The sequence below is a fragment of a genome, unplaced genomic scaffold, assembly GCF_019419815.1.
Source record: "Pyrus x bretschneideri cultivar Hongxiangsu unplaced genomic scaffold, Pyrus_bretschneideri_v1 Contig43, whole genome shotgun sequence".
Classification (NCBI taxonomy): Eukaryota; Viridiplantae; Streptophyta; class Magnoliopsida; order Rosales; family Rosaceae; genus Pyrus; species Pyrus x bretschneideri.
The window spans coordinates 4,371,548-4,390,098 of record NW_025999757.1 but is presented as its reverse complement, the minus strand read 5'-3'; the positions used below and the strand labels follow the sequence as shown (position 1 = coordinate 4,390,098).

Below are 18,551 nucleotides of genomic sequence, written 5' to 3'. Positions count from 1 at the left end.
CTTAATTATAAAATAGAATAGCAATATCGACAGTAATTAAATGTTATTCGAAAAGAGAAAAGGGAAGAATGAATCTAAGAAACAACATTTTTCAACGACAAATTGTGAGTGGGTTTAATGAAATGACGCGTTCTGTCTTTTGAGTACTACCTAGTCATTCTGCATATATATATATATATATATATATTAACAAACAATATTATCTAAACTAAGGGATGAGAGTTAACTAAGGCTCACAATGATCTAGCAATAATATGGTTCAAATTCACTTTTGATAAGAATCAAACATAAGATTTCTCATTTATAAGTGAAGAGGAAGATCATTAGACCATAGTACTATGTGGCACATATATTATTCTTTTAAATCCTTCTATTTCACATGATCTTAAGATTAGTTCCCTATTATTCAAGATCGTTTGCGATTGCCTTCATGTTTGTTAAGAATTGTATCTTTACAAATACACCATGTAACTTGGCTGGAGTTAAGTTTGGTACAATGCACTCTTTTTGCCATACGTAGCCACCTGCAAAAGTAGGGATAAACACTTAAAATATTTGCAAGAGAACAAGATTATTGTAATATAAACGGCTCAAGTAAGATCGTTTTTTGCATGAATTATTTAAAACAAATTATGCAAAACCCTAATTCTAGTTAATTATTTGAAAATAAAGATTGGAAAAGATTGATTTTGACTTTAAAAGTAATAAAAAAGAATTTTAATAAAAGTAATTTAAGAAAAACATCTAATAACCAATTAAAAAGGAAACAAATCAAAGAGAAAAAGTTTTGAGAAATAAATTTGGAAAGCACTAGGGTTCCGTCATCTCCTTAACAATCCTATATAGATTTACTAATTGCTTATGAATTACTCATACAACTTTGAATGTTAGGTTTTCCTAATACATATTCTACTTGTGGCATTCAAGTTAAAACGTATATTAAACATGCAATCCGTCTGTAGCATTCAATTCATGAACAATTATTTTACTATTTGTGAACAATAATTTGTCGGATAAAAACCTCTATAAAATGAGGTTCATTAACAATGGAAAAGCGACTGGTAGGGGAGAGAGAGAGAGAGAGAGAGAGAGAGAGAGAGAGAGAGAGAGAGAGAGAGGGGAAAGAAGAGGAAGAAAGAAAATAGAGGAAGAAGAAAGGAGAGAATATAAAGAGTTATCTTTGTACTCTTATTATTCCAAATTATAATGAAAGCACTACTGCTGCCCCAAGGATGTACTCCAGTCACACTGACTATAGAGGAACCTCGTAAATTTTGTGTCTTATTTCATTTATTCCACTGCACACACCGCCGATTTTACAACAAACTTCAAAATTTAGTATGTATATACTAATTTAGTATTATGTTTTACATTTTTCTGGGTCAAATTATATTTTTTATTTTCATTATTTATTATTTAAAATATATTTTTCTTAACGAGTAACGGGTCCAATCATATTACCTGATAATATTAACAGGTCGATTTCAGGTCGGGTCATATTACCCGTTTACTTTAGCAAGTGTTACACGAACAACCTGTTAAGCTATCGGGTATGACACGAAAACGACACGAACACGAGAAACACGACACGAATGCCAGGTCTACAGTGCATTGATTAATTTGTAAAAAAATTTGAACAAAAATGCCCCCAAAACAAAAAAATTCAAAAGCAACCCAAAATAATTCACCAAATAATGCAAGGGTATTTTCATCATTTTAACAGTGTTTTTTTAATAATTAATTCTTTTTGTACAGCTTTTTTTTAATTAGTACTTTACAATAGACTAGTAATAATGTGATCCTATCAATTGTTCATTAAATATTATTTTCTCTATTTTTAAATACGTTCAAAACATCTTGATAGGCGTGTAATGCCGGTTATAAAAAAAAAAAGTCTTTCGCACGCGCATAATAATGTGATTAAATTAGTTATCAAATGATTTTTTTTTTTGAACAAATGATATTATCTACACTAAGCGGGAGAGGGTGGGCTTAGCCGTACAATGGACTAGCAATAATGTGATTCAATCAGTTGTTTATTAAATATTATTTTCTCTATTCTTAATGTAAATTCAGTAGAATGTAGATGGAAATTGAAAGACTGATTTTATTATGTGAATTCAACTGCTTTGATTGGTTTATAAGGGGTTTCTTCTAGCATGTCTAAGATTATTCATTTACTTCCAATATTTGACTTTCCTTTTGTCTAAAGCACCATTCACTTTAGTGTTGGCTTTATATAGAGATTTAAAATGTGTAAGTCACGCGTACTGATGAGTTAATATTATATTATATATTTTACCCTAATCTTAATATAATTTGGTAATTATTTTGATAGAATTTTGATACTTTACTTTATATTTTCAATATAGGACATCCTCTGGAGCAAAACGTGGTCAAACAGATGAATTTTCGAGTGATTCAAATTGAAGCATGTTCGTGTGTTCCTTAGCTTGTTCATATCAAAATTTGAGGTTTTTCTACCAAGTGGTTATTTTCTGACGATTAAATAAAAGAGCAGTGCGCGTTGCTGGAAAGTGACATTTCTAGGCTTAAACTGCGTTTTTGGAGCCCAAGATGACCTCAAATGGCTTGTGGTCTACTTTCAGGTGTTTTCATTCTTTTTCTAGTTTAATATAATTATGTTGATTTTAATTATGAATATGCGTAACTAATTCTCTTTGCTAGGGTGAGGCCATGATCCTTAGCAAGAATATGTAGTCTTTTTTTAATTTTCTTATGAATTTATGCATGCAAGTTTTGGATTGTTAATCACTGTGCTTTAAACTATCTATTTGTCTTAGTGATTCGCAACCATTAGGATATTTAGAAAAGTAATTTGATGCAATTTTGGCGGAGGGTTGTCCTTAAAATTGACTAAGGCTTCTTGTGGTTAATATGTGTAACTACTTAGGATGGACAACACGTCTTAAGAGTTATATGGTTTTTCAAAATGTTTTCACAAAACCTAATGAGTCTTGCATGTTCACATTCAATCTGGACACCACAGACGGGTTGCATGTTAGATATACGTTTTATATTGGGGGTTCCAAGTAGGGCATACTTTAGGAAAACCTAACCTTCAAAATACGCATGTGTAATTCATAAGGAATTAGAAGAACTATAGAGGATTGTTAGGGTGATGGTGGAACCTTAGTGTTTTTCCAAATTTGTTTCTCAAAATCTTTTCTCTTTGATTTGTTTCCTTTTTAATTGGTTATTAGTTGCTTTCCCTAAATTACTTTTTTAAAATTCGTTTCTAATACTTTTAAATTCAAAATCAACATTTTCCAATCTTTACTCTTAGATAATTAACTAGGATTAGGGTTTTTCATAAATTGTTTTAAATAATCTCAGCAGAAAATGACCTTACTTGAGCTGTTTATACTACAACAACCTTATTCTCTTGCAAGTATTTTGTGTGATTTTATCCCTACTTTTACACGTAGTAAAAATACTATCACGTACCATGCCGTGATTTAAAAAATGCCTTCTGCACACGCGTGATCACATGCTTGAAGACTGGTAAAATATAATCAGTACAAGAGACTAAAAAAAATGGAACTGTCTTTCAACAGTTTGGATGTCATGTATGGCCATATCCTTTATTTCCACCATTCTTATCAAGCGGCTAGGGAGAGATTGTCTTATCTCATAAACTCATAACGTGGCAATAGCCTATTAGAAAGGTAATGTACGTTTTAAAATCGTGGCAAATATTCCGGCTGAGTCATAAGGCCTCTAAAAATAAAATTTGGTTGTATGAAAGACTCTATCATAAAATAAAACAACGGATAATCAACGAAAGTAACAGTACACCATGTTGGACCTTTTCAAGGTCAAAATGAAATATGAAAGTAGACCAAGTTGGTTGTCACATCCCAGCCCGGGCCCTACCACATTCCGGGCTCGACTCTACCGTAGCACGATATTGTCCGTTTTAGGTCCCGGCCACACCCTCACAGTTTTGTTTCTGGGAACTCACATAAGAACTTTCCAATGGGTCACCCATCATGGAAGTGCTCTCGTGCGCTACTCGCTTAACTTCAGAGTTCCATGAAACCCGAAGCCAGTGAGCTCCCAAAAGACCTCGTGCTAGGTAGAGATGAGAGTATACATATAAGGCTTACATGATCCACTCCACTGGGCAATCTCGGCTCGAGCCGGGATGTGACATTGGTAGTATTAATCTATTTTTTTGTTTTAACAAACAATATTATATATACTAAGGAGAGAGAGTGGGCTAAACCTCACAATGGGCTAGCAATAATATGATTCAAATTCATCTTTGACGAGAATCGAATCTAAGACCTCTCACTTATAAGTGAAGAAGCATAGAACTAGACCGTAATACTAAATATCATTATTTATTCACTTTTAAATAATGAATAATCAAGAAAAATATTGCACGGGTCCCCTCTCATCACTTACCACTAGTGGCCATCACTTCCCTGAGCAAAAGATATCTTTCCAATTGCTTGACCAAAACAAGCATTGACTTGACTGTCTGTCCATCAATAACAGGCCCACATCTCAACCCAAATATAATGACGTCAAAGTAGAGGGGAAAATGAGAAGGAAACTCCGGAGAGTAGAGAGAAGGAAAAGGAGAAAATGAGAAAAGGAAGGAGGAAAATGAAAGGAAATTTCAGGAGAATAGAGAAAAGAAGGGAAAAGAAGGGAAAAGGGGAAGGAAGCTTCAGAGAGTAGAAGAAAAGAGGGAAAAACATAAAAAAAAATAAATAAAAGAGGAAAGTTGCCTTCATCATTATGTCTACTAAGACAAAGAGCGAAATGCTCCCAACTTTCCTTGTTTCTTACATGTAAATTATATTTTGTATAATGAGAAATCAGTATTGCTACTTCAAGGATGTAGACACAACTTGTCGAATCTCATAACAATACAACAAGCCTATAGTTGCACAACAATTCGATCAACCATCTTAAGTTCAACCATACATGTACCCAGATTTAGGTTTTTCCAAACTTTCCTTATAAAACTAACTGAACATTATAAGCGCCACATTATTATGCGGTTTTATCAAGTTTTAATTTTTGTCTCATTAACATATCATCTTTAGGATAATCAATCTTGCAGTTGAATATATAAACATTCGAGATGGGGATATTGGATACACTAGTTGGTGGGCTGATTGGTAGAAATAGTTCCAACAATTCAAAGACAAGAAATGAGTATGAAGCAACGATCAAAATATGTTGTATTTTATCACAAAATATCTTTGTGCAATTAGAAGTGCATTTTATCACAAAAAGATGAGCAACGATCAATATAATTGTAATTTATAAAATCACATATAACAACAAGTAATCTTCTCTTTCTTTTCATATCTGCCACTAATGGCCGACCATGACTTAAGGAAACGCTTTTTGGGTCAATGCATGAGAACGACCCATTTTAAAATTATTTGTAAATTTTCATATAAGTGGACAGTAATGACCTAATTAAATATTTCACCTGCACCGAGATACTTGCATTGCACCTAGCAAGATCAGTTTTTTTGTTTGTCCATCGATCCACATCAAACAGATCAATCATCAGAACCATCCATCCACATCAATGGCTCTTATGATAAAATATTCTGTCTTTAAATTATTGAAGCAATATTAAAAAAATATAAAAATAACACAAGAATTTCAATAATAATAATCATAAAGAAATTTATAACATCAATTATGTATGACATTATTATAAACAACTAAAGAGAAAGTTAGAAAAACTGACAAATTTGGAGATTGAAGCTTACATAAATTCAATGTCATAAAGACATAATTTTGTCCCTGCTCTTGATTAGAAGTTGAAGCACTTCAATATTCGGATTCTGACGAATTTTATATTTTCTGTACTCTCAAGACACGACTCGAAATTTGACAACCGAAAAATGGGAGAAATAGAGTGAGGAAACCCTATTTCTCAAGAGTAAAAATTAACTCTAATTTTGTATCTTTAATGTTAATGATTTCATGGGTTTATATAGAACCCATTGTGTTGTTTGGCGTAAAAATGCAACTTTGCATCTATGTAACCTACATCACTCATCAAACTACACTTCCCAAATTACAAATAATATGATGCAATTCTTTGTATATCAGATGCAACACTTAAGACTAAACAAGAATAATTTTTTCATTCAATATTTCGAAATTAAATATTATAATATTTAATAAATATTATAATATAAATTTTCAATGTTGACTTGACTGTTCGTCCATCAATAACAGGTCCTCATCTCAACCCAAATATAATGATGTCAAAGGAGAGGAGAAAATGAGAAGGAAACTCTGGAGGGTAGTTTGAAATTAAATATTATAATATTTAATAAATATTATAATATAAATTTTCAACATTGACTTGATTGTTCTTCCATCAATAACAAGTCCACATCTCAACCAAAATATAATGATGTGAAAGGAGAGGGGAAAATGAGAAGGAAACTCTGGAGGGTAGAGGGAAGGCCACATCTCAACCAAAATATAATGATGTGAAAGGAGAGGGGAAAATGAGAAGGAAACTCTGGAGGGTAGAGGGAAGAAAAAGGAGGGAGAAAAGGGGAAAAGAAGAGAGAAAAGGAGAAAAGGGGAAAAGAAGAGAGAAAAGGAGAAAAGGAGGAGGGAAACGTAGAAAAGGAAGGAGGAATGACTGGAAATTTTGAAGAAAAGAGAAAAGGAGAAGGGAAGGAAGAAAAGCAGAAAAGAAGGGAAGAGGGGAAGGAAAAGAGGGAAATGCATAAAAATAAAAAAAATAAAAAAAGAAAATTGCCTTCATCATTATGTCTACTAACGGAAAAGAGCAAAATGCTCCCAACTACTCTTGTTTCTTACATTGTAAATTATATTTCGTATAATGATAAACCAGTATTTCTACCCGAGGATATAGACACAATTTGCCAAATCTCTTTACTATATAGCAAGCTTATAACTGCACAATAATTCGATCAACCACCTTAAGTTTAACTATACATGTACCAAGATTCAAGTTTTTTCTAACTTTCCTCATGAAACTAACTGAACAGTACAAGTGCCACATTATTATGCGGTTCTATCACGTTTTAATCACATTATCTTTAGGACAATCAATCTTGCAGTTGAATATATAAACCTTCAAGATGGCGATATTGGAAACACTAGTTGGTGGGTTGATTGGTAGAAATGGTTCCACCAATTCAAGAATAAGAAATGTGTATTGAGCAACGATCAAAGTATGTTGTATTTTATCACAAAAGATTTTTGTACATATTAAAAGTGCACTTTATCACAAAAAGGTGAGCAACGATCAATATAATTGTAATTTATAAAATCACACATAAAAGAAGAAGTAATATTTTCTTTTTCTTTTCATCTCCGCAACTGTCTTAAAGAAACGCTTTTTGGGTCAACGGATGGGACCACCCATGTTATAGTTGTTTGTAAATTTTCCTGGAAGTACATGGGAATGACCCAATTACATATTTCCCCTGCTCACAGACATTTGCATTGCACCCAGCAAACACCAGTTTTTTTGTTTGAACATCGATCCACTTCAATGGCTCTTGTGAGAACATCTCCAGGAAGCTCCTCTAATTCCAACACCTTTCGGCGTTATCGCTACGACGTGTTCTTGAGCTTCAGAGGCGAAGAAACTCGCAAGACTTTTACGGACCACCTCTACACAACCTTGAACAACGCAGGATTTCTCACGTTCCGAGACGACGATGAACTCGAGAGAGGAGAAGATATAAAGCCAGGACTGCAGAAAGCGATCCAGCTGTCACAAACTTCTGTTGTTGTGTTTTCGAAAGATTACGCGTCATCCAGGTGGTGTCTTGATGAACTTTTGTTGATCCTTGAACGCAAGAAGACCACCTCGGACTACGTAGTTTTACCAGTGTTCTACGATGTCGATCCGTCCCACGTGAGCAAGCAAACAGGAAGTATTGGAAAAGCATTTGCTAGAAGCCAGAAAAATCAATCACCGGAAAAGGTGGAAGGATGGAGGAAAGCACTTGCAGAGATTGCAGACCTAGCAGGCATAGTCTTACAAAATCAAGCTGACGGGTAACTTTCATTTTCTTCTTTTGTCTTCTCTTTGTTGTTGTTGACCTCTCCAATAAAATCACAAAATATTGATTTACCCAACACAAATGTTCATATGACTTCTGGCAACTTGCTCCAGTAATAATCCCATTTAAGGTCAATGAAGTTGTCATGATCTATATGTTGCGTAAATTAGATAACCAAAATTAAACTCATTAAGTCTTGAATTTTAGTGCTCGCAAGTATACGAATCAAATGATTGTATAGCATATAAGCATGAATATCATCCCATAGAGATTGAATTGATTCTCAAAGTCTTACTAATTAAATTGAAACAAATCATAGTGGAGAAGTTTTAATGGAAAAGATATGAAACTTTGAAATTAAAATGAAATAAAATACAACTTTAAAAATAAAATGCATAAATTAATAAGATTAAAATATAAGAAAATAAAACCTAGGGCATCCGAATTCACCGTAACCAATCCTACTTAATTCCCTTAATATGTTATGCTCAAGTAGTTCCCCAATATTGATAATTGATTTTCCCTAAATTATTCGACGGCCATGACATCTGGTTACATCAAAAGTATCCTTACATGTTAACCATCTATGGCATCTAGATGGATTTAAACAAGTAAAAACCTATTAAGCTCTATAGAAATCGTCGGAAAATCACACAAACCTTAATTGTATGGCATCTACAAATAGGTATTTATGGTATCAATTGCAAGAAGCTAAACCCAAGTTAAGTATGACATCTACTCTAACTTGCATCAAATCAACTTAATTTAAACCTAGATGGTGATCAAGCTTCTAAATAAAAATTAAGCGCATTACGATTATCAAAAGATACTCAATAAGAAAGAAAAACTCAATAACAACAATGCATCAAGATAATTAAGCATTCATGATCGGGCTACATCGTAGCCCTAGCAAAGAAAAAAACAAACTAGAAAACTCTTCCTTTTTCCCTTCCTTGCCGCTGCCCCCCTTTGGAATATGAATTGTGTTTTTTTTCTGGATGGCTTTCTCCCCCTTATAAAACCCACGGCAAAAGAAAGTCCAAGAAAGAAATATAACAATTAAAACCCTACTAAAATCCTATCACTAACGGACTTTAAGTCCTTATTAAATAAAAAGAAAATAACGAAAATAATAAAAACAAATAATTATGTCTCTTCTTAAATCTATTGAATAGCACTCCCATGTCTATTTGATTCCAAAACTGCTTGGTTTCATCTTCTTGTTTTAATGCATATGTCTTGGTGTAATTAATTAGCCTCTTGCTCCACTGGAATTGCTTTAGACACCTGAAAAGCTCATTTTCCACTTCTTTTTCACGTAACTCCCATATTGAATGCCTAAAAATAAAACAATAGATTTTAGTGCATTTAGCCCATTCATATATACAAATTCCCCCAAACTTAGATTTTGCTTGTCCTCAAGCAAAACAAAAGAGAACACAAAGACTCAACGAAAACAAATTAATAGCTAACTTCCCAAATTTTAATCTTAGAGAAAACACCAACCATAAGATAACTTTCAAGAAATAAGCAACAGTAGTTCAAGACATTATCCAAGAGCTAACCAAATTTTACTTGGAGTGTAATGTGTGTAATAGCCATATCAATGCAATTCCAAGCTTTTTAAAATCATCATACCCAAACTCGTGAGCTTCTCACAAGGCATACACTCATTCACTCATATTTGTGGATTAATATGTTACACTCAAATGATCTCACAAACATGCCGCCATATGCTTGCTTGTCTACCTAACTCGACATCAATATCAAGTAACTTCTTGGATCAAAAGGACTTTATTACGGTTGTATTAATGGGGTTAAGGATGGTAGGCTAATGAAAGAAAGTTATGGAAAAAAAAAACATACGGTGTAAATAGCTTGTAGAGCTTTACAATTGAATTTGAGAGATAAATGCTTAAACTCATGAAGCTTATCAAAACCTAAGCACATAACATGAACCTTATTTCCATTGATTGATCTTTTTGAAACATTCCCCACCCCCCACCCTCCCCCCCCCCTCTCTCCTTCTCTCTTCTCTTTTTGTCTTTTTTAATAATAAGCAGCCGATTTTCTTTTCTTTTTTTTTTTTCTGTTTTTTTCTTTTACAGCAATCAGCAACTTTTTTTTCTTTTTTCTTTTCCTTGTCCATAGCAATATTTAGCCCCCAACATTTTGAACTCTCTCCTCTAAATGAATTATTCTACAAGCTCTTTAAATGGATATGAATTTTTTTTTTTTTTTTTTTTATGGGACTAGGTAGGGAAAATTTAGGTTAAAGAACAAGAAAAGGCTCACATAAAGGCTCAACGGGGCTAACTAGGAAAAATAACTATAAGGGTTGGCTAGAAAGGCTCAAATGAAAGAAACAAATGCCTAAATCACTTCCAAGTTTGTTATGTGAATTGATGAATGCAACAAGAGGTATAAAGCAAGTTCTAGAAATACATGTAAAATGAGATCATACACACAAGAATAATTGAGATTGATGCATAGTAGTTCAATCTATTTTAGGCTCAAAAGCTCACAAGGATTACATAAGTTCACTCGATTTACATATGAAACTTAAATCATGCTCTAATTTCACAGTTACATGGCTTGCATATATATTTTCCAAGTCATGCTCAAAAAAAAAAAAATGGTTAAAACAAAGTTAATGTAAAGAACTAATGTCAAGCTTAAATTTCTTGAAAGTTGTGAAAAAAAATTAAGACTGAATCTCATAATTGAATTGGGAAGTAACCAATAACATCAGGACCCAAAGAAAAATAAAATATTTTTGGATTTTTCAGAAATTTATATTTTTTATGTTTTTATTTATTTTATTTTTCTACAACTAAAATGAAGAAGACTAAAAAAAAAATGAAGAGAAGAGTAAAGAAAATAGACAACATGACACACCCCGACCGAGATCAGGGCGTGCTGGCCGTCACGTGGAAGTGACGTAGCCATGTGCACCGTGCGGAAGCTAATAAAGTAGTAATATGAAAGTACGAATAAATAAAAACTAGCATACATAAGTTATAAATAATAAGTGCTAGCATAAGTGAGACGCTAAGTTCGGAGCAATAAGTCTACAGCAGTCCAAATTAAAATGATGCGACAACAGTGCACCCGAAGGTGACCCTACATAGGTGAGTGTCTGTCAGAAATGCCTGGAAGCCCTCTGGGGAAACCACCGAACCTGCTAGGCAACTAGAACCTGGAGGGGCGCAAAACAAAAGCGTGAGTGGGCAAAAACAAAGCTTTTCAAAAACCATTTATCAAAAATAAGTTCTAACCCCTCGCCGTAAAACCTGTATACTTCCCAGAAAATAAACATATGCTCGTATAAATATATATGTCAACCATGCATCAAGAATATGCCATGCCAGGATATCATAACGATATGCAAGTGCTCAGGTGTAAACCATATCAATAACATATAGCTGGCAGCCGGAGTCACCTAAAGTGACCTGTACGGCTGAATCAAGAGCTCAAATCTCAATATCAATAACTAAACCTGCCCACGAGTTGGAACCACCTAACGTGGTCTGTACGACAGGCCTGGGTGTAATACATATAAACGCTCTAGTGCTACGATCACGTGAAGGCTGTGCGAATAGTCGCGGGTCACCTACGAGTCGGAACCACCTAAAGTGGTCTGTACGACAAGACTGTGCACCTAACTTGGATCCAAGCTGAGCGTGTGGTGCGGGAGGTGAACAACACGTGAAGGACTGTGCCCTACAGGTTATGAGCTCTCTAAGCACCTCTAACCACTATTAGATGCAATTGTTAAATAAAGCTTACCTGGCACTTACCTGTGCCTCCACAGCACCAACATATATATATAAACATATAAATGAATGTACATAAATAACCATATAGGCAACTGACCATGCATAATAACCAATAATAATAACGGAATGGCATAAACTAATAAACATTTATATAAATTTCTGGGAATTATAAGTATATAGGTAAATACGGAAAACCAAAAGCCCACTCATTGGTATGTGGAAGGGTCGTACCCCCCCTGCCTCGAGTGACCACGCTCGTCCTCGGGATATGTCTCACCTCTATGCAAAAATACTATAAAAACGTTAATTTTAAAGCACATAACCTTCCTTTCGTAATAACTTCTCATACATTGCTCAAAATGGACAATTGAATATACCAACGTGCTCTGCACAACCTCAGGATCACACCCATATTTTTAGAAAAATTTTCCACCGCCGCACGCGTCGGCCACGCGCAGGCACGTGCCTGGCACGCTGACGGCGTCAACTGACGCCGTGAGGAATATTCCGTTAGTTCTAACGGATTCCGTCAACGGCGTCAGGAATATTCCGTCAGATTTGACGGAATATTCCGTCTCCTTCCCCGGCGAACCTCCGGTGACGTCGCCGGCGCCGGAAACTGGGAAAATCTTCCAACTTCGTTTTCTCTCTCGTTTCTCAACCATTTTCCACGATTCTTGCACCAAATTGAAGCCTAGAACTAGTAGAACTACGATATAACGCTTTTAAGGCCTAAAAATCACGAGATCATACCTGTCCACACAATCCAAAATCGGCCAACTTCGAACCAGGCGATTCCGACGTCAAAACTCTTCGAACGAAGCACTCCGAGGCTCCTTGGGACCTCACCAAGTCACCTATGAGCTTCAAAATCCCAAAAACGTGCTAGATTATTTTTGCATGAATAGGAACTAAAACGGACCTCGTCGAATCGACGTGAAAACGGCGATACCCTTACCTGAAAATGGTATCACTGGACTCCTCTCAGCCTCACGAGCACGAAGGTGGTCTTGGTTCCCTCGATCTGCAAGTGTTTGAGTGTGTTTATGTGTGTCCGTACGTTTTCGATGGAAAAAGAGAGGAGAGGGGACTCGGGGGAGAGACAGACAGGGAAAGGGACAGAGAGACAGTGAGAGTGAGAGTGTGTGTGTGTGTGTGTGTGGCCCAACACATGCCAACACCACACCAAACAACCACTAAACGTAAAAGAAACGAACTAAGGGCAAAAGCGTCTTTTCACATATACGTTTTCGATAATTTCGGGACGGGATGTCACACAACAAAGGTACAGAAAAATTAATCAATAAAGCTCTTGGACAAAGAAACTTCCCGGGTTTAAAGGAGACACGCAAGCGAAGATGTACATGGAATCCACCCCCAAACTTGAATTTTGTATTGGCATCAAGGTAAAGTGGCTCCATTTTTCTGCAAAAATAGAAAATAATGGGTAAGCTAAACAAGAGACTTAGGAGAATAATTTTTTATTGAAAAAAAAACTAAAGCCAAAACCAACTAAAAAAATGTAACAATCCAATTAAGTAAGTAATGGAATCAAATTCGATCCCTGGCAACGGTGCCAGAAACTTGTTGCGTATAACCAAAATTAAACCCATTAAGTTTCGAATTTTAGTGCTCGCAAGTATACGAATCAAATGATTGTATAGCATATAAGCATGGATATCATCCCACAGAGATCGAATTGATTCTCAAAGTCTTACTCATTAAATTGAAACAAATCATAGCGGAGAAGCTTTAATGGAAAAGATATGAAACTTTGAAATTAAACTGAAATAAAATACGACTTTAAAAATAAAATGCATAAATTAATAAGATTAAAATATAAGAAAATAAAACCTAGGGCATCTGAATTCACCGTAACCAATCCTACTTAATTCCCTTAATATGTTATGCTCAAGTAGTTCCCCAATATTGATGATCGATTTTCCCTAAATTATTCGACGGCCATGACATCTGGTTACATCAAAAGTATCATTACATGTTAACCCTCTATAGCATCTAGATGGATTTAAACAAGTAAGAACCTATTAAGCTCTATAGAAATCGTTGGAAAATCACACAAACCCTAATTGTATGGCATCTACAAATAGGTGTTTATGGTATCAATTGCAAGAAGCTAAACCCAAGTTAAGTATGACATCTACTCTAACTTGCATCAAATCAACCTAATTTAAACCTAGATGGTGATCAAGCATCTAAATAAAAATTAAGCGCATTACGATTATCAAAAGATACTCAATAAGGAAGAAAAACTCAATAACAACAATGCCACAAGGCAATTAAGCATTCATGATCGGGCTACGAAAAAAAACAAACTAGAAAACTCTTCCCTTTTCCCTTCCTTGTCGCTGCCCCCCTTTGGAATATGAATTGTGTTTTTTTTTTTCTGGGTGGCTTTCTCCCCCTTATAAAACCCACGGCAAAAGAAAGTCCAAGAAAGAAATATAACAATTAAAACCCTACTAAAATCCTATCACTAATGGACTTTAAGTCCTTATTAAATAAAAAGAAAATAACGGAAATAATAAAAACAAATAAGTATGTCTCTTCTTAAATCTATTGAATAGCACTCCCATGTCTATTTGATTCCAAAACTGCTTGGTTTCATATTCTTGTTGTAATGCATATGTCTTGGTGTAATTAATTAGCCTTTTGCTCCACTGGAATTGCTTTAGACACCAGAAAAGCTCATTTTCCACTTCTTTTTCACGTAACTCCCATATTGAATGCCTAAAAATAAAAAAATAGAATTTAGTGCATTTAACCCATTCATATATACAAAATGCAAAGGAAGTATATGATAAAAATATACGAAAATATGCACCCATCACTGTACCATGTAGCTGCATGGAATAGCTGTTAAGAATTATTGATCGAACCTTAGTATAAATTTCTCCTTTGAATTCCATGAATATCAAACTTCGTATAATTGATTGATATCGAGTGCACGACATGTTTGATTCATCATTCATTTTATTTGCAAATTCTTAGGTACGAGTCAAAGTTTATCAAAGATATTGTTAGAGTGATTAGTGATAAGCTACGTCGCTCACACTTGAGCGTTGAATCAAAACTGATTGGCATCCATTCTCGAGTCGAACCCATCAATTTATGGTTACAAGATCCATCGCATGATGTTGGTATACTTCTTGTTTATGGGCTGCCTGGAATAGGGAAGACAACCATTGCAAAATGTGTTTACAATTCAAACTTTGTAAGTTTTGAAGGAAGCAGCTACGTTGAAAGTATCAGAGAAATTGCAAGTCATCCCAACGGCTTAGTTCAAATACAAAAGCAAATTCTTTATGATATTTTAAATGGGAAAAAGGAGAAAATACACAATGTTAGTGAGGGAATAATTAAGATTGGAAGAGCCATAAGCTTTAGAAGAGTTCTTCTTGTTCTTGATGATGTGGACCATATGGACCAATTAGATGCAGTACTGAGGATGAAAGATCAGTTTTATCCTGGAAGTAAAATAATCATAACAACTAGGCGTGAAAGGTTGATAAAGGCACATGAAGGTATTACGGTGCATGAAGTTGGACCCTTGGGTTCCGATGAATCATTGGAGCTCTTAAGTTGGCATGCTTTTGGCCAGGATCATCCCCTTGAAGGTTATGAGAAATATTCTGAAGAAGTCGCACAACACAGCGGAAGACTTCCATTAGCTCTCAAAGTTTTGGGTTCTTCTCTTTTCGGGGAACCTAAGCGTGTTTGGAAAAGTACATTGGAGAAGCTAGAAGTTATTCCAAATGGTGAAATCATGAATAAATTAAGAATAAGCTACGACTCTTTACAAGATGACCATGACCAGAAATTATTCCTCCATATTGCTTGTTTCTTTATTGGAAAGGATGAAGATTACATTGTCAGAATACTAGATGGATGTGATTTCAAGACAATCTGTGGCATTCAAAATCTCAGAGATAGGTGTTTGGTGACAATTGTTATGGACAAGTTGTATATGCATGATGTTATTCGTGACATGGGACGAGAAATTGTTCGCCGAGAATCATATGAACCTGGGAATCGTAGTAGATTGTGGCACTCTAAGGATTCTTTCGAAGTATTGAGAGAAAAGAATGTAAGAAATGTTCATTGTATGTGTGTGTTTCTTTTTCTCTTGTGCTAATTAACCAATTGTTTTTCCGATTTCTTGTATAGGGTACGCAAGCAATTGAAGGTCTTATGCTAGACATACGTGAACTGCTTACAAACAGTCCCATGAAATCAAACGAGAATGTCTTGGAAACCAATTCATTTGCAAGGATGCACAAACTGAAATTGCTCTGTCTTAGACATGTACAACTGGACGGATGCTATGCAGAACTTCCGACAAGGTTAAGATGGCTGTGCTGGCTTGAATTTCCTTTGGATTCAATTCCTGTTGATTTTTCTTTGGAGAAATTGGTAGTTCTTGAAATGCAATATAGCAACTTGAGACAACTCTGCAAAAGAGCAAACGTATGTTACTCAACGCTTTTCAATTTTGTTTTCCTTCTTTCTTTAGGTTTTAATTCTTTAATTAATTTTATATGTTGGAATCAACTCCTAGTTATTTTTGTTTGTTTGCTTATTTTTATTTCTTTCCAGTTTCTTCCATCGTTGAAGACCCTTGATGTCAGCCATTCTCATGGCCTTAGTGAAACCATGGACTTCTCACCTTGCCCCAATCTAGAGGAATTGATTCTTGTGGATTGCACCAGCCTGATTGATGTTCATGAATCCATTGGAAACCTAGAGAGACTCGTGTACTTGAATATGAAGGATTGCAAGAATCTTAGGATGCTTCCGAAGAACATGTGTTTTCTTAAATCACTTGAAACACTCATTTTATCTGGCTGCTCAAATCTTGATGAGTTTCCAGTGGAGATGAAGAAGAAGATGGAGTCTCTGAAAGTTCTTAAAATGGATGGAATTCCAATAAGAGAATTATGGCCAGAAAGAAGTTCAAGTATCTTGAGTTCTTTTCCATGCTCCTTAGTAAAGTTATGTATGGTGGGGTGCAATCTTTCTGATGATGCCTTTTGTAGGGATTTAAGTAGTCTATCCTCGTTGCGAACACTAAAGTTAGGTGAGAATCCAATTTGCAGTTTGCCAGGTTTCGTCAAAGGTTTGAGAAGGCTCGATCATCTATCTTTCCGGGATTGTAAGAGGCTCAAATCGCTTGTGGGGTTGCCGAAAGTACACCAAAGGATAAGTATAGCCGGATGCGTATCATTAAAAAAAATGACTTTTCATTCCCCTGAGCAACAGTCTACAATGTTCAGCGTGGGTGACAATTGGAATCTAGTTGAGTGGCAGTACGATTACAAGTTATATGTGGAAATGATCGAACTTTTGGGCGTGTGCAACTTGGGATCCTTGCCAGCCATTAGAATGAACGCACTGTTCGGATGCGGTGGTTCAAAAGAGGGTAAATGGAGTCCCGTCCAGGTGCGTCTCTCTCTCTCTCTCTCTCTCTCTCTCTCTCTCTCTCTTATATAAGTCATTAATATATCATGGGAAATAAATAACTGAGTAATGTTGTGATGATTGTGGCAATTACATAGGGACTGTATGAAAATGGTATATTCAGCACGTTTTTTGTTGGGAATGAGGTTCCAGGCCAGTTTAGCTATAAAAGTACCAAGTCTTCGATATCTTTTATTGTCCCTTTACTACTTGCTAATCACAGAATTCGAGGCTTGAACATCTTTGCTACCTATGCAAAGGAGCAGAATTATAATAATTCTTTTAATCCAATAATGACTAAAGTGAGTAACAAGAGTAAGGGTCTGAAGTGGATCTATGGCCCAGAGTTCTATGGAATTCCAGGAGAGGGAGAACATATGATATGGTTGAGCCATTGGAAGATGGATAATGAAACAATATTACAATGTGGAGATGAAGTGCTTGTTGCAGTACACATGAGTCCTAGTCAGTTTCAGCTCAAGGAGTTTGGTGTCGAGCTTGTGCAAGAGCACCAAGACAAGATGAGTACCCAACACAACACCAAATCAGATCCCAATTATCCACTTGTTATCGGTGGAAATTTGGATACGTGGAAGAGCAGACCGGGAATATACTTCCTTGGCAATAGGACAAGGGAAGATACTGACGCCATTGCTATCCTCGCCATGGACTCTGATGAAGAAGATACAAGTATGTTGTGTTGTGTTGTATTGAATTATACTCCATCCAAACACTTCCAAGTGTGTCCGTATTCATTTCAAAAATGTTTCCAATAAGTTTTATGTTATTTGTATGTTTTTCAGACAAAGAAGGGCAAGAGGATGAACCTGATTACACAAATGCAAAGACGAGGGCTGCTAGCAAAAACTGCAGTCTCGGACGCTGGAAGGTGCTCCTCACAGCTGCTGGCTTCTTTTTCACGCTTGCTGTAGTGGTTCAGTCCTCCATCTCCCAAAAACAGAAGCGTCGATAGTCTACAAGCCCTCCATGAGTTTATAATTTGACTTGATATAGATATATCTTTGCATTCCTTACTTTCAAGATGTTTTCTACCTTCAAAACTTCAGGCTTAGAGCCAAGCACTCTTAACCGCTTGAGATATAAAAGCCCCTTGCAACTAGATACCGAAGTTCAAATGTGTTCAATACCATCGAATATAGCATAAAATACATCCAGCATTAGCAGCGTAGCAGTAAATAAGTAAAACAAAAAAATGCTTCTCAAAGTCATAGGTATCTTT

At 35.5% G+C, this 18,551-nt stretch overlaps 1 protein-coding gene across 2 annotated transcripts; it reads left to right on the top strand.

The window, feature by feature from the left end:
- The first annotated feature begins 7,397 nt into the window (after positions 1 to 7,397).
- LOC103935812 (disease resistance protein RPV1-like) lies at positions 7,398 to 18,431 on the top strand. 2 transcript variants are annotated; one of them, XM_048566904.1, is made up of 6 exons: positions 7,399 to 8,052; positions 14,846 to 15,941; positions 16,022 to 16,321; positions 16,451 to 17,293; positions 17,410 to 18,001; positions 18,115 to 18,431. In XM_048566904.1, the coding sequence occupies exons 1-6, from the start codon at positions 7,445 to 7,447 to the stop codon at positions 18,282 to 18,284; spliced, it is 3,609 nt and encodes a 1,202-aa protein (XP_048422861.1). In that variant the 5' UTR covers positions 7,399 to 7,444; the 3' UTR covers positions 18,285 to 18,431. The 2 variants fall into 2 exon arrangements, with proteins under 2 accessions (XP_048422862.1, XP_048422861.1); XM_048566905.1 differs by lacking the exon at positions 18,115 to 18,431 and having other exon boundaries at positions 7,398 to 8,052; positions 17,535 to 17,721.
- Positions 18,432 to 18,551: the final 120 nt, after the last annotated feature.